The sequence below is a fragment of the Columba livia genome, chromosome 1, assembly GCF_036013475.1.
Source record: "Columba livia isolate bColLiv1 breed racing homer chromosome 1, bColLiv1.pat.W.v2, whole genome shotgun sequence".
NCBI classification, from domain to species: Eukaryota; Metazoa; Chordata; class Aves; order Columbiformes; family Columbidae; genus Columba; species Columba livia.
The window spans coordinates 146,967,981-146,994,329 of NC_088602.1; the positions used below are offsets into that span (position 1 = coordinate 146,967,981).

At 49.1% G+C, this 26,349-nt stretch overlaps 2 protein-coding genes across 9 annotated transcripts in view; one reads left to right on the top strand and one right to left on the bottom strand.

The window, feature by feature from the left end:
• Positions 1-26,349, bottom strand: part of CACNA2D4 (calcium voltage-gated channel auxiliary subunit alpha2delta 4) — a 129,756-nt gene that overhangs the window by 26,538 nt on the left and 76,869 nt on the right. The window lies entirely within an intron of this gene.
• Positions 1,761-25,624, top strand: LRTM2 (leucine rich repeats and transmembrane domains 2). Of its 2 annotated transcripts, XM_021284717.2 has the most exons (5): positions 1,762-2,439; positions 12,975-13,106; positions 14,565-14,726; positions 18,494-19,084; positions 21,305-25,624. In XM_021284717.2, exons 3-5 carry the CDS (start codon positions 14,660-14,662, stop codon positions 21,757-21,759), a joined length of 1,113 nt encoding a protein of 370 aa, XP_021140392.1. In that variant the 5' UTR covers positions 1,762-2,439; positions 12,975-13,106; positions 14,565-14,659; the 3' UTR covers positions 21,760-25,624. The 2 variants fall into 2 exon arrangements, with proteins under 2 accessions (XP_021140395.1, XP_021140392.1); XM_021284720.2 differs by lacking the exon at positions 12,975-13,106 and having other exon boundaries at positions 1,761-2,439.

Sequence of the window (26,349 nt, forward strand, 5' to 3'; positions counted from 1 at the left end):
TAGAAAGGAGGAAAGCATTGATTCAGTTTGAGGTAAGGATGATGCTACAGCTTGGGTAGGAGTGAGAAAACCAGAATAATCCTCCCCTCTGGTTGTTCCAAAGTGCAACTAATTGTTAATCAGCCTTTTTGCTCTGGTGTCAAAGAGCATGCTGCAGGAGCAGGAAGATCTCTGAGGCCCGTGAAATGATGTGTGGCCCTGGTGTGCAGCACAGCAACAACCGTAGAGTCCTTTGAGAGACCGTGGCTAATAGTTATATTCCTACTAATGTGCAAACAACCTGCGCAACTGTAGGCTCCCAGCAGTGAAATAAAACACAAGGACAAGCAACGCTGCACACCTCGCCTAGTCAGACGTTCCTTCATCATGTCAGTGAGCCACCGAGCCCTGTGCGTGACTTCTCACCAGCAGGCACCCTGCCTGCAAACCAAAGCAGTGCCCGCTGCATGGCTGCAGCCGCTTTCTCCGGACTTGTGTGCTGCCATTTACCGTGGAGATAAGAGTCTGCCCCTCCACCTGTTCATCCCTCCGTTGAGCATGTCTGCCTCATTAGCTCATCCTCTGCGTGTCTCTCTTTCTGTCTGCCTTCCCTGGCTCCTCACTTTGATGATCCATATGCTGTTCTCATAAGGAGCTTTTCCCCAAGATTTAATTCTTGGGCCTGCCGCACGACAAAAAGGCACAACAAAGAGTCACAAGATTACATCCTGTAGAGTGCTTATCAAGATGTACCTTGCCATTCATAACCTGTTTTCATGGCAGACGGTCCAATGGTTAAATAAAACCCATCATTCAAGGGAAGAAGGTGCCAGAGCAGCAAAGCAGCCCTGCCTGTACTGTCTATTTGCATTCCCCATTCCCTGTTTCTGAAATATTCCCATTTTCCCTCTTGAGCCAGCAGCGGAGCTGCCCTGCTCAGAATTTTACTTGAAGTGTCCTAAAAATTTTACTTTAAAAATAACTTTCAGGCAAATTAAAATTAACAAAGGTCCAAACCAAGGGCAGTATGTCTATGATGAACCTGACAGAAGAGGCAGTTCAAGTGGATCAGTAAAAGAGTAATTATTGCAAATGTGAGCTGCCAAGGTCCTCAGCAAGCTGGAGGAAGGCAAGTGAGGGGTCAGATTTTGTGGGGGCAGGCTGCAGGAGCCCATGGGAGAGCACAGAGGGAAGCCTGACAGAGGCAGTGGGTTGGATTCAGGTGCTTACAGCACCCCTGTACCAACAGGCTGTGTCAGGGAGGGCAGGGGATGCCTCTGTTATGGTATGGATGTAACCGCACCCCATACTTGTGCTGGACATGGGGGCTGAGCACGCTCCACCCACCACACACCAAATCCAGGGGAGCAAACTGTGGGTGCAAACAGTCTCACCCATTCCCCGTGGTCCAACTACCCCCTACCAGCACTCCTCAAGTTTTCCCTGAATCCCCAAGGAAACTGAGACTGGGTTGTGCTGCATCCAGGCAGGGGAGCATTACAGCAGCCCCAGCGCTCAGCTGCTGGGGATGCTTGGCGTGGCTGGGCAGGATGCAGCCAGCCCTATGTCTGCCGGCACCTCTCGCTTAAATCTCTGTCTCAGACACACTGCTTCCCCCCGTTGTCTCCGGAGCACCAGTGGGAAGGGGGTGACCTGCTCCCAAGCCCCTGGCTTTCTCCCCTGCTGCCTTGCCTTGGCTGCAGCCGCTTGCCTAACCCCTATACTAAACCCAAGGCTCGTCTCTCCTCCTCCTCCTCGTGCCTTTCTCTCTGGGTTTATTGTCATCAGTCATACCAGGCAGGGGAGGGATGGAAAGAGGGGAGGAGGCATTCAGCTCGGTGCCTCCTCTCATAACCTGTGCCTGACCAACCTGCCTCCGAGGGGGCTGCGAGGAGCTCCCTCCATCCCAGCATCTCCTCACCCCTCCTCTATCCCCTTGGCTCCCCGCACCCTGAGAAGGATGGCGGCAAAGCGGGGAGGAGGGAGAGAGAGGGACTGACAGCAACTGCCCTTTCTCCAGGATGGGTTGAGAGAAATGAAATCCTCCAGAGCTCCTTCCTCTGGGTGTTTGGGAGCAGATCCTGCCTGCCTGGCGGGGTGACTCCTCTGCACTGTCTGTGCGCGCTCCTGTGTGTGTGCTGTGCCACCACAGATGTACCCCCAGCTGTCACTTCCCTGCGCGCAGTCGCTCCCTCTCCTGCCTCTCTCTCTCTTTCCCTCTCCCCCTATTTATTATTTACGGAGGATTACAGTCCCTTTCCCACGCTGCCATCTCACCGTGCGGCTCCTCTGCCCTCCGTGCGGGGCGAGCGGCTGGCTAGGAGGGGCTCCCGGAAAGTAAGAGAGGCAAGAGCCCAGCTGGCAACCGAGGGACTTACTGCTGGATTTGCTTTGGGATTGTACCGGGTTCACTAGAAGAGCTGCTGTTCTCACAGGAGGTTCCGTTCCACACAGAGAGAGGTAAGTAGAGATGTCTCCCTTTTGTATTTCCCCCACCCCCTCCTTGGCTATGCGAGATCAGTGGGGCTGCCCCCCAGGAACCGGCTCCCCTAGGGAGAAAAGCAGTGGTTGGGGGTAGCACCATCTGCCAGACGGCACGGTGCAGGAGTCTTGGTTGTGTGAGGCTGATGGGCAGCGAGCTTCCCTATAAGGCAGAACGACAACCCTGCCGCAGAGGCTCCTGGTACTGGTTCCAGTCCAGTTTCGGCACGGGCAACTGGGAGCAACTTCTCCCAGCTGTGAATGGCACCAGCGTTTTTCACTGCAGCTCGGGCAGCTCAGGTGCTGTGGTCACCGGGTGCCTGGCAGCTCCCGGAAAGCTCTGGCTTCTGTCCCCTCCTCAGGGCTGTGAGAGGGGCCAGCACACAAGGTGCCACTCACCTGGCCCATGGTGGCTTTGCTAAGTCTCAGCTATCTTAGTAAGAACAGCCTAAAATGGAGAAGTGAGGATCAGAATTGGACAGGTCCAGCATTCAGTAAACAGGCTTAAGGCTGAGGAGTGTGTATATATGTAAGTGTGTGTATGTGTGCATGTACAATTTCACTCACAAAGCTCACAGACGTGACCACAGGACATGAAGTGAAGGATACTGTTTCACAAGTGGAGACAAAAATAAGTCCCAAGTTGCTTCCAGCATCCCTGCAGGCTGAGCCTGTGATTTCTGAACTTTTGGGCAGAAGGTACTGCACTGAGGGTGGGGGTGAAACACAGCACAGAGAAACTTCACAGCCTTTTCCAGCACTGCTTGGGAGGCGAGTGGGAGAATGAGGTCCCAAATGAGCTGATGTGAAGCCCCCTATGGACAGGGATACGTATGTGAGCGTTAGTATGTGTGTGCATGTATATACATGTGCATATATACTCATGCACAGACACGTGCAGACATACATCCCACTCAGGGCATTCTGCCCCCCTTCTCTTGCTGCCTGCCCAGTTTATTACTGCCACTGCACCTCATGCTAATTAAGCGAGACATGTAAAATTGGAGCTCTCCCATTGTGGGGAGAGAGTATGCCCCAGGCCCACCAAATGGACCATCAGGTAGCCTAGATGTGGCATGTCCAGCACATCCCTGATGGCAACAGTGTTGAGCAGCGTACAGCACTGCTCTGCTGTAGGTGCCTGATCTGCCACCCAAGGATGCAGGGAAAAACGAAGATGTAATTTGGGAAGGACTGGAGCAGCTGCTATCGCAGGGTTTAAAGAAGAAAACCCTTAAAAGACAGCAGGACCCTTAAAGGCACACAGAGACTCATCACAAAGCAGGGGACATTTCTGGCAGCGAGGAGGAGGGAGCGCCTTTCCAGAATTGCAGACCATTTTTCTTCTGAGCTTTGTCACTCAGGTCTGTTGGGGGGTGGGGGGTGGATCCTTCTCTAACTGCTGTGGGCAAACAACATTTGCAAGGGAATTATTCCACATGAGCGGAAGGCTTGCGGGAGTTGTCTCCCCATCAGACATCAGTGCTGTTCTCTGTTAGCGTATCTTGCCCACTTGGAAGAATTATCGTAAATCCTGAGTAAAGGGGCTGTTTGCAAAGAGAAAGGGGGGAAGCCCTCTTATGCAATTTTCATACCAGATCACAGATTTACCCTTGCCTCCAGCAAAGTGAATGCCACATGCTAGCAGGGTGCACCCCCAGCTCGGATATCTTCATCAGCTACTCCAGCTCCCTGCCCTTCCTCCGGCTTTTCTCAGCCTGAAGTGGAAGGGATTTTCTAGGCTTTTCAGCACCACAGAAAGCCGATGAAGGCAGACCCACGTCTCGGTGCAGCAGGGAGGGCCAGCAGCAGCACAGGGCCATGAGGATACCTGGAGAGGAGCATCCAGGGAGCAGCAGAGGCTGTAACAGGATGGGGACAGGCTTCAGCCTGTGTGAGGGCATTTCTAGGCAGTTCTTCAGTGACTTTTCAGCATTTGCCTGTTGCTGATTCAAAAGAGAGACCAAGCAGTTTCCTTCACTTGCCATGTTTGGTTACAAGCAGCTGCTTACACCGCTTGACATCTGTTCCAGCCATGAGTGTCTCAAGCCATAATTCAAATGACCATACTGGGATGCTCCTGCCAGCTGGGTAATGCTCTGGAGTGCGACACCATGGCAAACAATCCAGTTCTCAGTGGGAAGGAGCTGGAGCTGGAGTCCTGGGCTGTTTCTGTCCCTGCTGCATGGAAATACACTGTAACACATACCTTATTCCTGCCATGGCTTTACCAAAATGCTGGCTCACAAAAATGCTTTGTGTGGCTGAAGGCATCCTAATAGCAAGAATATTTTTTTTCTATAAACCAGTTCAATTCCAGGCTGGAGAGATGGAAGGAAAAGTTGCTTCACCTGCGAGGGGTGGGATTACGTGAAACATGGTTTTATTCACATTGCAAAACCAAACAGTTGAAAGTCAGGAAATGTTGGGATTCAGGGCAGCGTGCCATCTGCGCCGGGTTGCAGCCCTGACTGGTGGGATCACACGCTGTATTTTCAGAAGCTGCCTCATTCAGGGCACCAGCTACACGATGCTCAGGGGGCTGGTTTGGGGTTTTTTTCGGTATTGCAAAGTGTTTGTCTGTTTTATTTGTTTACTGCCCGCCATCCAAGCCCCGCAGGCAATACATCATTATTCATTGTCTTGTGGTGTTCTGAAGATGTTCGCTGCTGCAATTGCCTCGTAGCTGATGATAGAGAATTTATGCTTTTGATGAGGCAAAAGAGAGTGGTTATTTTCCTTGCTTTTGAAGGGAAATGAGACTTCCCATTTAGCCGCACGGGGAAGGAGCAGCAGGTGCAGGACCAGAGCTTGGGGCCTCTTGGCTCTTGGTGCCACTGAGCCCTCCAGACTGTACCAGTTTGCTGGCAAAGCTGCCAGCATTTTGGAAAACAGCTGTGAGCACTCAGCAGTTCTGCAAAATGGCCCCTAGGGTCTCATGTTGGGCACCCACAAAATTAGGAATGCATAGACTGTGGCTACATGCCAAAACTGAGGGTTGATATTTAATGCTGACCATATAAAAATAGCCTTATTTATTACAACATCCTCATTGTAAGTGGAAGTATCATGTGTCCTTTGCACTGAGTATGGGACAGGGTCTTGAGAAAAAAAGAAACAGGACCTGCTGGGGTAAGCAAAGGCTGTGTTGTAAGGCATACATACAAGTGGCTGAATTGAGGTTGTGCAGGTATTAACTTACATTTAAATGCTTGGCTTTGCAAACCAAATGGCATAATTTATCATATGACAATTAAAAAAAAAAAAAAAAAGACAATTTCTTGATTCTTTTTGGATGAATGGGAAAACAAGAGACTTTCCATTATTTATACACTGCAATGTCCCACATCCACCCCAGGAAGGACTGAGACTTAAATTTACAGCAAGGCCATACAAATCTGAACTTCAAGACTGACTGCAAGCAAAGGCTGTTACTGTGAAGAGAAGCCCTGCTACCACCTTCGTCCTCACTCCAAGGAGGCTGGGAAGCTGGGGAGCTTCCTTCCCCATGGACCATGCCCTCAGATGAGGAATAAAATAGTAGGACCACACCCTCAGTCTGGAGAGGAGCTGTTACAGGCAGCTTAGCACTCATCACTCAGGTTCTCTTTCCATACCCGATGAGGGTCTCAGCTGCTGGTGCTCCCCAAAGCAGGGTGTTCTGCTGCTGCGGCTGTGAGGTACCTGAAAATTTTGCTGTGAGGTACCTGAGTGGGGGCAGAGAGGCTAAAGGTGTGCCCTGCTCTCCACACCACTTGCATTTACTGGTTTCGATGGGATATGAACATTGCCCAACCTGTATCTCTTCTGTGGCTGCAAACCCTCCAGAAAACTAAAGTCAGATCATATGTGAAGACCCTCTCCAGCCTCAGCAAGCTCTGCAGCATGGGCTGTGGTGTGCGTGCGTGCTAACCCAGATGCATCCAAATAGCCTGGTGGGAGCTCTGGGTTGTGAGAGCTGTCACCACATCTTGTTGAGCTATAGGCAATGTTCCCAGCTTGTAAAGAGCGTGTGTCCCAGAGATACTCAGGCACCCCTGGAGCTACAGGCTGCAGCCCAGATCCCAGGCAGTTTGTGTGGACTTTGCAGGGATGCCTCTTTTGGATGCTCTGGGAAGGTGATGGACGTCAATGGGGAAGGGCAAGAAGAGCTCCAGGCTCTCTCCTACAGGCAGCGTCGCCAACTTCATGCCACAGTGGCAACCAAGTGAAACATATCTATGCAACTTAGGAAGGCAGAAAGAGGTCTCCTTCAGAGTTCAGTATAAATGCATCGTGTGAGAACAATGAGAGTCAGCCTTTCCTTGGGAGGTTTGCCAGGAGCTGTGTGCGTGCTGGGTCACTGATCCCCTTATGATAAGAGGCAGAGAGGATTTTTACTGCTGGCATCTCATGCTCTGCCCCGCCGCTGTGCATGCATGGATGATCCCTGCCCCCGTGCACATGCCTGTGGCTCAGGCTTGTGAAGTGAGGCAGCAGTGAAGTTCTTCCATTGTCCCACCATGTTTTCTACCTCCTTCGTCTCCTCCTGCTCCAACTGCCAAAGTGGCAAGTCACTACCCTCACAGCCAAGGGTCTCATCCTGAGAGGCCTGCAGCTGGGAATGAGCAGCCAAGGTGCTGGGTGAAGAAGAGAGGAATGGACTCTCTCAGCAGCTGCGGTGACAGCAGTTCTCCATCACGTTGGCTTCTCCACCAGAAGCAAAAGTAACAAGTGTCAAGCACTAGGAAGGCTAGTGAGCTTGCAGGCCTGGTGTATTGCTATGAAAAAAGACAAAGCCAGTTCTTGGGCTAATGCAGACAAGAAGGATGGCAAACAAGCAGCTACAGGACATTTTGTGTGCAGAGGACCACCCAAGCTTGCAGAAGCTCATCTGATTCTAGGAATAAAGAAGCACAAGGAAAAAGGCTTATGGCCGAAGTGCCTTGGCCCCCATAAGATATAACAGGGGTTTCTTGGTACTGATCTGGAAGCCTCTTGATTTGGCAGTCTGGCCACACTGTTTGACAGATGTCTGCCCTAGTGCCCCAAGGACAGAACTGTGAACTGAGAGCTTACACTAATAGAAAATCTTACATTTTCCTGTTTCCCTGTTAAATTGATGCACCTCCATCTACTGCTCTGTGCATGTAAATCTATGTCTCATCTCAGACAGGCTGGCACCTTCCCTCTTACAGACCTGCTGCATCCTTTAGGTCTCCCTAATAGGAGACCCAGGGAAGGTACTGGGTCATCTCAAAATTTCTAAGCCCTCAGAGAATCCTTCACAAATGTGGGCCCATACATACCCTCCTTCTTGAATACCACCTGAATAAAAACAAGAAAGAGATTATTTTGGGATTCAGGGCACCAACCAACTAAGTAGTGTGGAAAACACATATGTGTGTGTTGGGGAGGGGAATGAGGACCACAGAACCAGGATTCTCACTCCAAGCCGCTTTCTCTGCCCGGAGCCTCTCCCTGGGCTGTGCCACCCACCCACACCCCTGGGGTAGGGTTGGCAGGAAGGGGGGAGTGGCATTTTAAATGCCAGTGAGCTGAAGGATACTCATGAGGTGTAAAGGAGAAATGGGGAGCAGAAGGGTGGCTCCCTCAGACCTGCTGGGTCAGGAGCAGCCACAGTCCTTCTGTCAAGGATTAAGGGCATGAGCTGCTGTTGACCACGGGATTAACCCCTGCAGGAAATTAAAGTCATAGAAAAGGCTCTTCACTCCACAGCTGAGAGAATGAGAAAAACTGGGATCTGGATTAGAATTGGCAGGGCTGGTGACAAGCCACCACCCACAGCCAACTGTTCCGGGCTGGATCAGAAAATGTTATCTCAGTCTTTATGTAGAACCCCCATCCACATCTCACTCAGTTACCGGTTTTTGCCAACAGAGTGAGAAGAAAGACAACATCACTCTGTGGCAAGAAAAAAGAGCAGGAAACTGGGTAGCCAGCTCACGTGTCCCTCTTCTGAGCCCCTCTCCCACTCCCTCACCCACTTCGCTTCTCAGCTGCCTTCCTTTCACATGGAGGAAACATGCACGTGGTCTGTCGCGTTCGGAGAAGATGCTGGCACACACATGGCTGGATTTCTTCCTGTCAGCTGCCCCCTCAGCTCTCCTCCTGCTGCTGCTCTGGGCCTCCTCCATCTGCCGCACTCTCACTGTGCTGGGACTTTCCTGTCACTCCTGTGTTGGATATCCCGCTGTCCCCACCTGCTTCCACAGCTTCCCAAGGAATCCCACATCTCCGTGGCAATCTGGGTCTTTCCCATCGGTGCTACCCGCACTGGCTTCCCTTCAGATGCTCTGTGCTTTCTCAGAGGGTTTGACGGGGCCTGATGCCTTTGATATTTCCAGCCCTTCCAATATCTCCAAATTTCGCTATTGTGCACTGGTCAAGGAGGTTTGGCATGCAAATGTTTCCTGCTTGAGGTACGGGACGAGGAATCAAGAAAACTGGCTTCTCTCCTGATTTTGGCACCAGCCCATCAGGAAACTTTGGGAAAGCCCCACCAAAACTCCTGTAGTCTGTGTAACTTTGATAAGCCCTACAAATCACCACTGCAGGACAGGAGAGTATTTACAAGCCCAAGTAATCCAGTGCAAGCCCTGTACTTCGCAGCTTTGAAAATCTCGAGTGGGGAACTGATGTGGGCTCATGACAAGGTATCAAGGGCTGGGCAGCTGAAATTCCAGCCAGCCAAACTCACCAGCCAGTTTTACCTCTATTGTAGTTTACCTCTCCATAAAATGGGGATAAAATTGATTTTTCTTGGAAGGGCCTAGGGAGGAAACATTTTTTAACACCAATCACATTTGCATTTCAGAGGTGCCTACACATTGCCATTCCAAAAATCAGAAGCTTTCTGACCTCTTCATATCTCAGAGAACAGGGTAAAGTTTTTATTCACACCAAGTCAGGAATGTGGCAGAGTCCCTTACAACACCAAGGAGGTTTTGCACGCTTTCTACTTTACAGCTTTCTATACAAAGTGTTTTGCATAGCTGTGATCGATCACTGCAAGTCAGATGGCACCATTTCTTCTGCAGCTGGGTTTCTCGTGTGAATTTAAAATGTGCTTTCCATTGATTGTGACAGCAAAACACTAATGAATCCTGAACACATGTGTTAATCAGCAAGTGCTGGAAATGAAGCCCCCAGCTATTTAGCTTAGAAGCTCACTAGGGCAGCAACACACACTGTATGTTTCTACAGAGCTGCTGAGCTTGGCTGCCACCTCTGGGTGCTTTTGCAGTCCAAATAAACGACAAATGAGGAGCTGAAACAAGGTGACCTCTTGTGGTCAATAATTTGCTAAACTGACCTACCAAATTGGGGGACCAAGAATGGGCATAATCTCCATGCCATCTAAACCCACTTGTGGTACTGTCAAGGGCACAATTCCCTGCTAGGACTCATCAGACAGGTTACTTAATTAACTTCTGGTTGCTGTGATCAGACCCTATGGCTGCTGTGTCTCCCTGCCCTCTGTGTGTCAACTCTTCTCCCCCAAGGGCTGATGCAGGAACAAAATACAGAACAACACACTTTAATCACTGGACTCTGGAGTACCACTGTCCCCCACATTATGGGTGATGATAATAAACAGGAATCCTAAATACAACAAGGAAAGGCGAGGAAAAAAAGAGAATCTCCTTAAAGTGTCCTCCCTCACCCTGCTGCATTTCCGATAAAGGCTAAAGCAATTCAGCATTGGAAAGGAGAAAGGGACTTTGCCACCTCTTGTCAAGGAGAGTGTGGGAGAGGGATGAATGTCAGTGTATGCTTCCTGATAATTTATTGCTGGCATCTGTTGCAGCCTCTGGTACCTACCCTTTTGTAATATAGGTCACCCGCATGCCCTGCCACTGCTCGTAATCCAGGCTGTTAACGGGGAGTCTGATCCCTGAGCCATGATCCAAGGGTTAGTGCTAGGGACTAGGAGAGATAATCAGAGACAGAGGTTGCTGGGCTCTGTTTCTGACTGCGACTCATCTGAGTGACACAGTCACCTGTCTCTCTAGCCTCAGTGTCCCTGTCTGGAAAATGGGATAGCTTTATCTACCAACCTAGAGCAGAGACACTACTGGTTACAACCTCAGCCTTGCTTCTGGGGGGCCATTAAATATAAAATAACACAACCACCACCTACAACTGTAGTAAGGGCCATTCGTAAAGTAGATGGTTGTCTTTGGATGAAAGGTATCACAAAATTGGGAAGTGTAACTAAAACAGAATGCGGATACAGGGAACTGAAACCCTCCCTACCCTTCCCTACCCTCACAGTGTGCTCCTTGAGATCTGGCTTATGAAAGCTTGGGCTTTAGAGTGATGCTGCAAACATTACTGGGATCTGGGCAGGGAGAGGTGAAGCACAAGAGAGTGGTAGTGCCTGCTGTAGCTTTTATGCCCTCGCAAGTGCAGTAGAGTCATTACAATCTCCTCAGCATCTCCTTTCCAGCAGTAAAGTTCCCTGTTCAAGCTAATTAGGGGAATCCTCATTAGAGAGTCCTCTAGAGTCTGTCAGCAGGCCAAATGTCCAAGTGGCACTTCAGCTCAGTGTATTTTTGGCCACCAGAGCCCATGGGCCAGAAATTGATGATTTCATTCTGTTGCTTTGAGCTGAAACTAAAAAAGTTGTCTTTTACTGTCCTATATCAAATGGCAAGAAGGCCATCGCCAGCCCCACAGGCTGCCCTGTTCATTTCTCCAGAATCTGGGAAAGAGAATCAACTCCAAGCACATGGAGGAAAGTCAGGACAGTGTGTCCCATGGATCACAGGGGATTCAGCTGACACATTGTTCCAGGTAGAAGGAACCATCTAGTAAGCCTGGAAAAAGACTAATGCCTGGTTATGGAGCCCTTGGGTGACTTCAGAGCATTCTGAGCTCCAGCGATGCAGATCAGCCTTGAGCCCCCAAACTCAGGCAATGCCACGCTAGTTCAGAATGGATGGCATGGTGCCTCTCCTCTTGGGCTGGGGGTGTATGGGGGGCACTCCTAGGTCTGGCAGAGTCCTTGCTGCTGGAAAAGTCCCTGGCTGTCAGGCTAAAAGCAGCTGGACAGATTTGGTGGTGCTCTGGAGTGTCTGGAGGTGTGGGCAGGTGTTAGTTGCCCCAGGACTATTGGGGTTCCCAGTGCTGTGTTGGCAGTGAGCACAGCTGGCCTGGTGCTCTGCAGAGCAGAAGGCATCTCTTGGGCCACAGTAAAACAGCTAATTAAGTCAGAATTAAAGACAACTCAGAGAAAACCTTTTAGGAAGGCACTCTTAAAAGTCTTTTCTGTCTCCTTGCTCTCTCCTGGCTGCAGAATATTAATCTCTAAGGGCCTAAAGTGCTTATGGACAATAGATGCATGGGAGAAACTGTTTTTTTCTGCATCGTTGGAATTAAAATTGCTCATAAACATACTACTTCAAGGCCTAAATGCAGAAGCTTATTGTCCCTTACACTTCAGCAGTCAGGAACCGCTACCTATCCCAAATCTACTGCTCTGCCACCTGAACTTATTCTTGGAGAAGCAGGTAGTTTTGTGCAAGTCATGGAAGTCACGAAAGAGTTCCTGGCCTGTGTGCAGGCCCAACTCTTCGTACACATTTGTAAAAGTAAGCTAGATTTGCACCTATATCTGCATACGTACAAGAAGATAGCTGCTTTAATGTCATAAACGTGTATGAGCACACAAAGGGTGGCTGCTATCTATGGGGTGGGGAGTGTTGTGTTTATGTGACATGCATTTAAAATAATCTTGGGTTTATCAAGGCGCCTCCATCTTCGTGCGTGTTGCAGCGCAGGAGACAGCATTAAAGCCTGAACAGGTGTTAATCACTATGCACTGTAATAAATTCTAAACATAGGGAAAAGGCTTATTTATACACAGCTGCTCCTCCCACCCTGCACTTTGTGCTTGAGCCTTGGTGCTGCCTGAGAGGGAGAGGCGCCGATGAGGTACCAGAAACTAGTGCCAGAGCTGGACTTGCCCTGCCAGAGCACCAGGAGCGAGGGGCAGAGACCCTCACCCTGTCACCATCCTTGCACCTGGGTATGCTGGTCCTGCTCCAGCCCCTCACTGTCCCCTGGGGATGTTGTGGCCAAATTGCAGAGAGTAGCAAGAGGAATGGGGGGGGATACCAGCCCATGGCCTGAGTGGGTGCCTGGGCTGAGGGGACCCCACAGAGGGAAGCTATGACACAAAGCACCCAAGGAAGCTGTTTTGTTTTGTTTTGTTTTAAAGCTTAGCCCCCCTGATTGGAGCCAAGCCAGCTGATACAGATGGGGTGTTACAAAACAGAGCCAAAAGGCAAGAGTGCAAGGAACAGAGCTATCTATAACCCTGACAAAGTTAGACGGAGTGAAGGTGGGGAAAGGGGAAAGACAGAGCATGGCTGGCAGCCCCTGATGCTGAGAGCAAGGACGCGATCGTTTGGCGACAGGATTTGGAGCTGATCGACTCCCGCTATCCAGCAGGCAGATAAGGCTCTGTGGCTGTCAGCTTAACTCTGCCGTTTATTCCTGTGCTGTAGGGAGTTAAATAGAGCACACGGAAAGCCTGCAGCCGAGGAGAGAAAGTCAAGGAGGGAGAGGGAAGGAAGAGGCTGTAACTGGACAGTGCCCGGGCAGGCGGGTGGCAGTGGCTGTGGGCAGAGCCCCTCCAGGTAAGTGCTTGTGGCTTTTCATATTCCTTGTTGATACTGACAGCCAGGGACAGGAGACTTGAGGGGTGGCATTTACGATGGAGGCATTGATATGGGGGAGGCTGAAAGTCTCCTTCTCAGCCAGGGTGAGTGCAAGCACCGACTGGGGACAGCTATTTGTTGCGGCTTCTCCTTTAGCAGGGACTACAGAGAAAGGGCTCTAGCTCGGTTTGGGGAATGGGGGCTGCAGTAGGTGAAGGTTGGATCAGTTTTGGTGCTATGAGAGGTATTAATCTATTTGGTGCACTGGCATTTGGGTAAATGATCTAAATAGCCTTGCAAAATGTACTAGTTTAGGCACTGAACCTACTTGTCTTTCTCACCGAGATGCTAATTTAAATATATTATTTACATTCCTATACAATATAAATCAGTCATGGGAGCCTGGGGGAGGGGGAGCAGCTGGCACGTGTGTGGGGAGAGTGTCCTGGTGGGAGCGCAGCGCCCAGCTAAAATAAAGGCTGTAGATGTTGTCAGAGCCACACAGAGGGGATGGAGGATGGTTTATTTCTGTATCTTGGTTGGAATGTGTCCCTCTAACTGCTGCTGTGTCTGTGGGTGGCACGTCAAAAAGCAAGCAGGGGAACAGGAGGGTCTGCGGTGTTTTCCCTTTTCCTGCTTGCCTGTATAAGAAAGGGAAGCAGGAGAAAAGGAGGAACCTGTTGTCAGTCTTTTATTGTCAGGGGAGAGTTTATGGTCTTTGGGTTTCTAATTAGATTGAGCATTTTTCCTTCTTCTAATTAAGATGTAATTTCTCTCTTTTCAACACTCCTGTTCAAGTCTCCCCTGCCCCAGGTCCTCCTTTCTCCTCCGAGGCTTGCTTGCTCCTCAGCTCCTGCAGTTGCTGCAGTGTGGAATCCCCAAGCTGGAGCTGTGTGTTTGCTCAGCCCTTCTCTTGCCATCACATCCATTTTACCTTCTAACAGAGAGCAAGTGCTGGTGGGGATTTTGGGGAGGGGGGAGAAGTGGCTTCGCAGTTGCTGGTGCCCAGACCTCAGAGAGCCTGAGCCGTGCGACAGGGGAAGGATGCACAGGTGGTACCAGCCTGCGTGGTGGCGAGGGAATGAGGTGGAGTCTGCTGCCCTGGCAGCAGCACCTCAGCAATTCATCCCGTTAACCTTGAGCACGAGGCTAATGTAGCTCCTGTAGCAGACGATTCAAGCACAGACTTGTCTCTTCGCCACTTAGGTGAATCAGGTCTTATTTCTGTACTGCAGGGTTCAGAGTGAATTAACGTTGAACCTTCATCACGCTGCACCTCCTGAAACATCCTCCATCCTTCCTCCAAAACACAGCTGATGCCTCAGAGCCAACACTCTAGTTGAGGAGGGGGAAAGGCAACACTGAGCCCAGCCCAGCCCCACGTCCTGCACCCAGGGAACTGAATCCCACCTGCTCTGCTCTGCTCTCCCCCTCCAGGACTCAGCAGGCAGGCTACAAGGTCATTCCTCCTCCCTCCGAGGCCGTGTGCCAGGCTGGCTGGTGGATGTGAAGACACGCTGGAGAAGACAACAATGCTGCCTACAACTGCTGGCCACCGGTGGAGGAGCAGGTTTCTCATGAGGTGGCAAGAGGCTTGTTGTAAGTAACACCTGCTCAGGTACTAAGTACAGTGATTCTGTTTGTCAAGGGAGCAGAAAGAAAATAGGTCACATCAGGGTTAAGAATAGGGGAGAGGGACAGCTAAGAATGGAGATGTTTGAACTAATTCCTGATTCCTTTAGAGGCCAGGCTAGCTGGGAGGGAGAGCGAGACTCTAAAGATGAAGATGGGCTTAAAGTGGGACAGTGAGTGATGATTGTTTCTGAATTCCAGTGGGCCTGGCAGGTGAGAAACAGTGAGACAGATACCACCGCACAAAGATCCACCCCGAACACTTCTCAGATCGGCATCCTGTAAGCTGCAGACTCCTCTCTGTGGCAGGGGTTTACACGTACACTGCTGAGCAAGGGTCACGGCTCCTCACAGCAGAAGTCATGACAGATTTTAGAAGGGAATGCAGGATGCAAATGCAGAATTCTCCCACTGGGCACTGCCACATGTAGTGAAAATCAAGGAGTCAATAAAGAAGATCTCTTTTAAATTAAATTGTAAAAGTTCAGCCTATGCATCTTCCCAGTGGACTAGGGTATCTGCTACAGTATCCCTGAGTGTGGAGCAGAGACTGCTACAGTGGGTGATGTGGATATCAGGGAATGTACCTGCACTTCAGATGAGCATTTGGGAACCGTAGCGGAGCAAAGGGAGCACATGGAGGGTGTCCATCCATACTGCATGCCCAGGTAGCTGAGCAGGTTTTCCTTGTTCCTGCCCCCTGATCAAATTTGGGACTGCCACTGTAAGAAGCAGGGGCAATTGTTTCCTTCTTCAGAAAACAGGCATCCTCACACACTAGACTGCTGTATAAATTATTTATAATGAATGCTACTGAGTCTTGACTTTGATATACCTGGATCAGCTTTCTGCCACCTACTAGAGTCACCAAACACTCCACAAAGTAACTTAATCTTCCCGTAACACAAAAACACATGCTGCACATCCTTCTGTAGGGCTGGAAGACAGTTTCAAGTTCTGTCTATTACTTCCCTGCCTCTCTTCCCTGTGAAGCTGGATCCTAACCAGTGGAATGAATTCCTTGGTCTCAGCCTACATCCTAGTCGATGCATCTCTTGCAGGGACTGAAAATGAAATCAGACCATCTCTCCATGATTTTAGTAAAATATTTCCAAGAGCATAGAGCAATATATGGGTAACAACAAGACATTTTTGGCACATCCTACATGGCTGCAGAAACTTGGCATAAATCCCGTTCCTGAACATAACCACAGCAGCTGCCTGAGACTTTGTTCCTACCAGCCGCTGCCAGCATGCATACTGGTGGAACCCCACAGCCACCCAGTCAGGGCTGGTGGCGGGTAGGCATTTTGAGAGATAAGCCCTGAACAGAATGCCACCCGTATAGCATTACACACAGTCTGCTCTTGCGTTTCTTGGTGTACAAAGCAGCTAAATGTTATCTCATCATCACAGCTGTCAATCTATTATTAATACTGTACTTTTGTTAAGCATCCAGGAAAATACGGGGTCACTTGAGTGACTCACTGCTCTCTCCCTTCCCCACTCCAGCTCCCATTCTTTTAATTCTGTCCCTAAACAAGAGTGCAATGTATTCTGAATGGAATTAAATATCAGTCAGACAGACGGTACCTGCACTGTGCCAGTCCATGGGCTATGAACTGCTTTCATGGCAGTCTCTGCTATTGACCCTAACCTTTTCATGACAAGAAAGCACAGAGGTGCTCAGGGTAAAGATCTCTTTTGTATTCCACCATAAGGATCCCTAATTATCATTAAAAGAGCACAAAGACTGGCATAGCCTGGGCTGACATACACCTGACATCTCAACTGTAAGAGAAAAGAAAAATTCTTGAAGGAATTATAAAAGATGGATGAAATGAAAAAGAGCTGGGACACTCTCTCTGAACACTTATCCCTTGGTCCTCAGTAAAGTCGTATAGCTTAGGATCCAAACTGTATAGTTCTCCTTAGGCTACCCGTCCACAAATCTGACAACTCTCACAAGGATCATGGGAACACAAAAAGGCCCTATGCAGGATGAGAGGGTTTGAGTGTGAAGGCAGCATCGCTGACAGAATCCAAGTTGATATAAAAAATTGGGCTATGGGGCAGACTAAACTCTAGAGAGAGTGGCGCAAGGGAAGAGAGGGAGAGCATGGCTGACTGCAGAGATGTTCCAGGCAGAGCTTCTCCAGAGCATGGGACTCCACTGACCCCCTCTCCTATGGCAATCCTTTCACAATTCCTTTTGGGTTTAAGAAACAAAACACCTGCTTGTTGGTTCTCTGGAAAACAAAAAAAACACACAAAAAAACCCCAAACAGGACAGAACAATCTGGTTTCCAGCCCAAGAAGGAACCATGAGATGATAAAGACATCCACTTTAGCTACCATTCACCCCTAAAAAGACTCTACCAACCCCAAGTGACTATCTTCTCCCGAGACAAGTGAGAAAGGGAGAGGACAGGGCATGACGTAGAGGCAAACCTGCTTCAGTTTTAGTCAAATGCTCAAACTTGTCACCTTAAAAAACAGCGAGGGAGCTGAATTTGCTTCCCACATTGAAGAAACTAATCTCAGTTCCACAAAAGGAATTAAGATGAAGGATGAAAATGTTTTACATAGTCTGCTTAAACATAACTCCCACTCCTCTAATGACAGGAGGCATAAAGCTTGCTTTCATGTTGCTGATACTTTTTTGTCACAGAATTGAGAGTTTTTTTGGTCACAGAATTGAGAGTTTTAAAAGCTAGTGGCTCCCAGGGAGGGTTGGTAACTAGTGTCCTGATGCCACTCAAAAGGATCCGGACCCATGTCTGCAATGGTGATTCACAACAGCTCTAAAAAATGCTGTTTTGGGGATTGTCTGACCTTGCCTTTGAGACACTGCAGGAGAAAGGGGGAGCATGCTAACCGTCTTCCTAACAGCCCTTTCTTCGACTAACAACCTGCAATTGTTTCCTCATCTCCATTGCTACGGGCAGTGTTGTTTAGAGGAGACACTTGCAGGGCTGTTGCTGTGGGATTCAGAAAATATTTTGAGGGCAATGGCAAGTACCAGGTGTCCAGTGGTCTAGGGTCTCCTTGTTACTTTTTAACAGCTTTCTTGGTCATCCCTTTGTAAAGAAATCTAATTAATAAAAAAAGTCTCTAGCCACAAGGCCCACGCAACACACTGTGGATACGGAAAGCAAATGATACCCTGATTTAGAGGCTAACTTAGACCTCGATCTGATCTGTCTCAAAGATTAGGATTAAAATTGCAGGAGCACCACTGAGATGTAGGTTGTTTTGTTTTATTTTTTCTTAAAAGCTTTTCATTAACACGTCTATTTCTGAAAAAAAATAAAAGAGCTTCTTAAATACATACCAGTCCCTGACTGTTTAGAAAGAACTGTCTTTTATCAGAGGTAACACTTCCCACTGCTCTCTGCTCCATTCTCCTCTGACAGGTTCCAGTACTCCAGTATCTGGCAGCAAAGTCCCCTGGGATGCACCCTAACTTCCTTGTGAAACTGGAAGGATATTTACTTGCTTGCTCATGGGAAAAAAAGAACAGGCTAAGAGGAAAGTCATCCTGCTGGGGTGCAGGCCAGCAGTAAAGGGATGTAGCTGTGTAGAAGCTCATTACAGTGCAGGGCATTGCAGCACAGAATCCCGCTGTGAGGGTGATGGTGTAGCCGTAGTGGAGTTCCAGGTGGTGGTGGGTGAGGATGGGAAAGCACGGCTCTAATACCTGCACTGTTTCTCCTGTGCTTTTCACCTACCAGTGCTTGGCTGCTGGCTGTCGCTATGTGCTGCCGAGTCCTTCTTTGCGTGTCCTTCCTCCTGCAAGTGTAACAGCCACAACCTGGAAGTGGACTGTAGTGGCTTGGGCCTCTCTTCCATCCCCTCAGACATCCCCACAAACACCAGGACCTTCCTCTTTCTCAACAACAAACTCAGCATCCTGCCGGGAGCAGTGTTTTCCAACCTCTCAGCCCTACAGAGGCTGGATCTATCCAACAACTTCTTGGACCAGCTCCCTCAGAACATCTTCAGTGACCTGGGGAACCTCACGGAGCTCCAGCTGAGGAACAACAGCATCCGGGCCTTGGACAAGGACCTGCTACAACACACGGCGCTGCTGCGCCAGCTGGATCTCTCCATCAACGGCCTGGCCCAGATACCCTCGGGCATCTTTGATGACCTGCCTGCCCTCCGCTCCCTCTCTCTCAGGTCCAACCGCCTGCAGAGCCTGGACAGGGTGACCTTCGAACCGCTGACCAGCCTGCAGCAGCTCCAAGTCGGGGACAACCCCTGGGAATGTGACTGCAACCTTCGAGACTTCAAGCACTGGATGGAGTGGTTCTCCTACCGAGGTAGGTGCTCACGTAGCAGGAGCCAAGCACAGAAGCGCTGGTTTTCCACGGAAAGGCAGATAAAGACAGGCAGGGAAGAAGCTCAGGCAGATACATCTGGCAGGTCAGGCTGACCCAGATGCCTGATCTTAGCCAAGGAGCATGAGGACTGTGCTGCAATGCTAAGAGACAGTTTAGTGCCACTGCACCTTCATACGGCAACACTACCAGGCTGAGAAGTCCTCTGCAGCCCCATATCTCCTATTTCCTTATTTTGTTTCTAATCTGAAAGATCACTGTTTGGTTTGTTGTTATTGTTGTTTGTTTGCTTGTTGTTGTTTTTTTCTTTTTTTGATGGGAAAGAACTTCCCTCAAGTAACATCAAAAATTTAGGATTATGGATTCCCCTCACCCTTTCTGCCTAGAGAGAAGAAATGCTTTTCATGCTTGAAAATAACCATGACATTCTGTTCCTTAAGCCAGAAGAAGTAAAAGCTGTAAAGCATCAGGTTTGTTTTCAACAAAAGAGCCATAGCAGACAGTGCCACTTGGGAAAATACTGCAACTAATATTAGCAAACTCACACTAAAGCTCCAATTAACAAGCCAGGCCTTATAGTCTGGCTATAAAATCATCATTTCAAACCAAGCAGGTTTTGACAAGTTTGTGGTTCCAGCTTTTCCTCAAAATATGGAAGGCTGGAAAGGTGTGCATCATTTAGGAGGAATGTCGACAGGATGACACACTTTCAGGTGCTGAGACTCAAAGAAAGATGCCACTTCTTACAGGAATGACAACTGAAGGTCTGACCTTCTGTTGCTGGAGCCAATGAGTAGGAAAGGGTCTCAAATCATGCGGATAGCAACAGTCAGCTGTCACATCCCTGCTGATCACAGCCATGCTGCAAAGAGATTATCTACGCCTATGGCTACACTGCAGTCTGAAATATGAATTTGTGTGAGCAGAATCAAACAAGCATAGGAGTCCCACTTTCCTGCCCCCTCCTTTTATTTTTTTGGTTTGTTTTCTTTCTTGACTCATATCACAGAGTTGATGGAATGCACATGGAGTTAAGTTTCCTTTTTTCTCTCTGTCCAAAGAAATTGCCCAAACTTGCTCAAGCATTTGTTTCAACATCTGTCACTACTTTTATGGAAGGGGGATGTATTAGTTGTTAGAAGATGGGACTCTGTGTCTGTTGTTACATTGAGAAGATACAGCCCGGTCCCGTCTTTTTGCTTTAATTTCACCTTTTCTAAAATGGTTTTACTGACACTTACATAACTCACTAAACAGTATGAGGCTGACTTAATAGATGGTCTCAGAGGGCTTTCATGTCCTGGCCTGGAAGATGTCTATGCAGATATCATACACTGTGAGCTCTACTGTCAAACTCAACGTAGGCAGAAGCATACCTACCAGCTGCCATGGTTGAAGCTGTCCCAGCCATGGAGGGCTAAGGCGTGCAAAATGTCTCCAAGTTAGGCAAAACAATCATTTTAAAGGATACCATGTGTCTTCCTTCTGCCCAGTGCATGGAGGTGTAGCCATTTCTCCCTCCACTTTTGACAAGCACTGAGCATCTGTCAGGCTCTCTTGAATACTCTCCCTACTCAGCAATGCACTCCTACATGAGGGACTGCATCTCCTGGCCCTACTACTATAATAAAGCAGTTCCCCACTTTCTAACCATAATGCTGCTATGCCTGACTTCTATAGGGCAAATGCTTAGAATCATAGAATCATAGAAAAGACCTTGAAGATCATTGAGTCCAACTCTTAACCTAACACTGTCAAGTCCACCTCTAAACTATGTGCCTAAGAACCTCATGTATATGTCTCATATACCTCCAGGGATGGTGACTCCACCACTTCCCTGGGCAGCCGGTTCCAATGCCTGACAATCCTTTTGGTAAAGAAGATTTTCCCTAATACCCGATCTAAACCTCCCCTGGTGCAACTTGAGGCCATTTTCACTTTTGCTATCACTTGTTACTTGGAAAAAGAGACCAACACCCTTCATGTTACAGCCTCCTTTCAGGTAGTTGCAGACAGCAAATAGGTCTCCCCTCAGCCTCCTTTTCTCCAGGCTAAACAGCCCCAGTTCCATCAGCTGCTCCTCATCAGTCTTGCGCAGTTGTGAGTGAAGTGACAGGCACTTACCTCACCTGAGGATCTAGCTCTGCTGTCACTGTATCGAGATGAAGCTGTGGTTCACTCCTATTATCTCTATTGGCACAGGTGGGAAAATCGACCAGCTGGCATGTACCCTGCCCAAGGAGCTGAAAGGAAAGGATATGCGAATGGTGCCCATGGAGATGTTTAACTACTGCTCCCAGCTGGATGATGAGAACAGCTCCACAGTGCTGGACAATACTGGCCCACCTTGCACTAAAGGAAGCCCAACTCCTTCCAAATCTAAATCGGGCCCAGAAACAGAAGTGGAGCCCAGCGTGGGATGCCCTCAGAAGCAGCGATATAGGCCTGTGAGCGTGCGCCGGGCTATTGGCACTGTGATTATCGCAGGGGTGGTTTGTGGAATTGTTTGCATCATGATGGTGGTGGCAGCTGCTTATGGTTGCATCTATGCCTCCCTTATGGCCAAGTACCACCGGGAGCTGAAGAAGAGGCAGCCACTCATGGGTGACACAGAAGGTGAACATGAAGAGCAGAAACAAATATCTTCTGTGGCATGAAACTCCTCTAGGAAGGAAGGGACAGCAATGAACAAAGATACCTGAGAGCAGTCAAGCATGGGTTCTCCCAAAATACATCTTCCCAGACAGACAGACTGTGCTATTGCTCCACTCACTCAAGTAGTGCAACATGCTTCTGGGGGGTCAGGGCACCTGGCTCAATTTCTGTTGCTCTGCCCCAGGCCCATTTTATGTCCTTTCACCCTTGGGCCCTCCCAGACAAATAAAGTAGAGTCAGACCTTGAGTGCTTGCTGTGCCTCATGCCCTTGCAGAGAGCTCCCCTCACATGTCAGCTGTGGAGGCAGCTGGCACCTTCTGGGAACCTGTGTTATCCTCTCAGCTTTGGTCCTGAGTCACCTTGTATCCTGTCAAGAGCTCTCTGCAAACAGAGAGCAGCTCTGTGAAAGCTTATGACGTGAGGAACAGGACACCAGAAGTGTCCATGCCTCAATTTCAGGGTCACTGCTGTTGTGTGGCAGTAAATTGTTGCCTACCCTACAAGTCAGTGCTGCTGAGAGCACATCAGAAGGGAGGGAAGGTTCCAAGGGGATGATAACTATCAGGAAGATAGTTCCCTTCTCACTTTTAAAGGTGGAAAGATACCAGTATCACCCTAACACGCTGCCAGAGAGTGCCGTGTCCCTCTTTTTGCTCCTGGTCAAGTCCAAATCTGCGAGCTGACACACACATCATCAGGTGCACAGATACAGAGCCGTCCTCCTGTACACACACAGCCCGACTCATTCTGATCCCACCACACACACAGAATCAGCCCCAGCTCCAGACACCGAGGCACCCCACCTGCACATGGAAAGCCAGACATGCTCAGACTGATTTGCCCTCTGCAGGCAGCCATGAATACATTCAGCCATTTTACCTTACCCTCATCATAACTGTGCATAACACCTTCTGGTTCAGACAAAATACACAGAGCCTGCCATTGAGGGGTTAATAAAAACATCTCAGCCATAGTGCAGAGGCAGTGGAAATGGGCAGGAGAGGATGGGGAGAGGCAAAGTTATTAAGGTTACAGCAGAAGTCTGTGGAAATGAGTACACAGCATAAAAAAAATAAGGTCTGCTCTTGTTTTCTATTTTACATTTTCTATGATAAATGGAGAGGGTAAGGAGATGAAGCCTCCATTTGGAAATGTTTGACTGGCAGAGCAGAAGTGGGTCATCAGGAAAGACTAGAAGAAGAGGTGGCTTACCAGCATCAGCATTGTAGGGTATGGCTGAGGAGCAGTGTGAGCCTAGTGGAAGGTGGTGGGAGAAGACACACAACCCAAGAGCTGGCATGGCTAGCAAGAGGGGCAAGAACAGTGTTTGGAGTAGGGTTATGCAGCTGGAGCGACCGAAGAGAGGCAGCAGAATTCTGGAGGGTCTTGAGGTGAAGGCTGAAACCTGGACCACAGGTGGGAGAGCCCAGGAAAGGTCCAGCACGGTAGGCAGCACAGCCCACATACTCTCCCCTTACCGTCACTGCTGTGGTCACGGCCATTCACAGCTGCATGAGTGTGCCCCCACACACAACTGCACACACTGCCACTGTCACGTAAGGGTGACTTCCCCCAAACAGGATTTGAAAGCCCTCAGACTGCAGCGCCTCCTATTAGTCTCAGCTCTTTTCAACCTGACAGTAAAAAAAAAAAAAAAGGAAAAAAATTGAAAGGAACTCAACAACTCAACATAAGGACTCATTTTGTATCAGTGGAAGTGGGATAAAATGCTGTCTCCAGGGGAGAGCGCACATTGCCATGGTAACCTGCTCTAACCCGTCACAGTGGGTATTCCTGGGCGAGGAAGATGACACCGGAGGTCGTGCATCCGCAGTGCCTGTGGATGGTGTGATCCCTGCCATCAGGAAACGAGCTGGCAGCCAGCCCAGCTTTGCAGGGTGTTTCACTAGCAACCTGTGCTCAGAGCCCAGCACGCACTGCAAGGTGGACCCTGCCAGGGCACGTCACCTCTTCCCCCTGCTCCAGCTGGATCCCGATGCCTTTGGATATCTCACAGCCCTCCTGCTTACTGCTGCTGGATCCCTGCGGAAGTGATGCACACTGGCTCCTCTCCCAGTTCTGGTCCCAGACAGGTGGTTGTCCTGACCCATGGGCACACAATTCCAAGTCGTTAATCAAAGCCTGGAGTGACAAACCCCCTCCTGGCCTAGCCAGGGTGACCAGAAGCAAGGAGACAGGATGCTCTGGGTTGTTCTGGCATGACATCCCTTTGACACAGGGATGCATGGGACAGAAAAGGATGCTCTTCAGGAAGCAGAAGGCCAGGCTGTCCTGGAAGAAGGACTAGGAGAAGCAATCCACCCCCAAGTGTGCGCACACATTGTACCCCCACTCCCAGCTTGTGGGAAAGTGGAGGAGGAGGGGGGCTGGTAAGATGTGAGGAGGAAGGACTCTTCCCCCATGCACTGTATAGCTACTCCAACCATCCCATCTGCTGCAACCGTAGCCCGCTCTGAAGGGCAGAACTGGTGCAGTGCAGACTCTGTACGTGTGTTACTGCTGCTCCACATTCCCAGCAAGCCAGGACTAGACTCTGCCTGCTGGATACAAACCTCTCCCCACCCTCCCTCTCAGGGGAACTTCTCCCTTTACCACACTGGACTCCGCGGTCATACTTGAAATGGGACTTGAGTCAGAGCGGTATATTTATAGATCTATATTTTACTTGCGTCAAATAATGGTGAGACATTGCACAAAACAAATGGAATCTATATACATGTGTGTGTGTATATGTGTGTACGTGTGTGTGAGTGAGCAAGAGAATGAGACTGTTTTTAAGGGGACAGACTAGAGGTAAAATTAATGGGAGGGAGGCAGGGGACAACGCAAGGGTTGGAGCAGGGGAGAAATCCTCCTTTCCCTCCACTTTCCCTGTGACCTCCTCTGGCCCTGACCAATTTTTCTTTGTTGCTAATAATATTTTCTATATCTTGTGTCATGGGGCTGATTATGACCTTGCCCATCCCTTCCTTTTTGTTTTCATTTATAAGGCAGAAAGTTTGGATTTATCTCAACCCTAAGCAAGGGACTGCTACGTTTAGAAACCCATCCAGGAAAGGAGAAGGAGGGAAAATGGAGAAGAGAGTTACTGAGAAAGATGAAGGCTGGCTGCACTGGAAAGCAAATACTGTGCTTGGAATGACAAGGACCTGTCCTCTTTCAAACAGACCAAAGTAACAGGGTTCACTGGGAAATGTCCTCTTTACGCTGCTGCTGGCAAACAGGCTCTTACCTTGTTCTCCAGCACACCTGGAAAACAGGCTGCCCTTGTGTGACTGAGCTGCTGCACCATCCACTGGCACTCTGGGGAACACGGTACCCAGCCTGGTCAGAAACAAAGCTCTCCTGTGGGATGCTGGATACAGAATGTGACCCAGTGCTCCCTGCATGCCCAGGCAACAGGTTCCTCTGGTGTGTGTGAACAGGGGCTCCCATTGTCCCTGAGGCCATGGCTAGGCATGGGGTGAACCCCCTGAATGCACCCTTTGCTGTGGGCAGGTGTACCAATGCCACATGCAGGTGCCTGCCCTCGGGAAATGGCCATCTGGGGCAGGCAGGTCCAACACGTGCCAGGGCAATGTAGGGGCTGGCAGGGCCGCCAGAAACACCCATTCTACTCTCCCCCGCTCCCCTGGGTACAGGTACAGGCAGGCACATTTCTTGCAGGGAACGGATGGCACTTGTAATTTCTTTTTCTTTTTGTTACTGTTAGAGGGAGAGCAACAAGATTTTCTAAAAATGATTGAATGGAGGTTTCTTTGGCACGAGGCAGAAAATTTTTAAAGGTATACTATATTTCTGGCTTGTTGTTACAGAAGAATAATAAAGAATGTATTTTCCTATGCTCCTTCTTGTTTAAATGAGATATCTGATAGTAACCTTCCCTCTCCCCCTTACTCCCTGCAAAAGCAAACACTGCAGGGATACAGCCAGTGAAACAAAAAAGACCCTGAATTCCCACATATGTGTATGCTTGTCTATACATGGTGTTTGAACTTGGAATGAACATGTACATATATACACACACTGTATCAGTGTCTAGGCAAGAATGTACCTGTAGTTGGAGTGAGGCTGTAGGACTAAATACACAGTCAAGGTGAGACTCTATATCTAGAAACACAGACACACAGTGCTCCAGGGACACAGCCAGACAAGGGCGATTGTGTAACAAGGATAAGATACTGTGGCAATCAGCTCATTACATAAAAGTAGAAAGGGCCAAATTAATCCCTAGTGTAAGAACGCAGAAGCCAATGGAGTTATATTCAGGTCAAATTTGATTTCAAAGGCTTTTTCTTTTTTTTTTTTTTTTTTTTTTTAACTAGAGCATAATGTTCAATAAAACTTACAGCAACAAATAGTGAGCTATGGGTTCCTACATCTCCAGATTCCTGACCCTCCTGAGCAAGGTTATTTGGAAACGGATGGAAATTGTTGTCTAATCCTATTGCACCCCCAAGTACACAAGCTGTCACTCCTAGAGCTAAAAGAGTCTCTCCACCAGCTGTTCACTGGCTAGATCTATCACACACAGCTAAGAAGTTTAAATTCCCCAATTCTCCACTTTTCA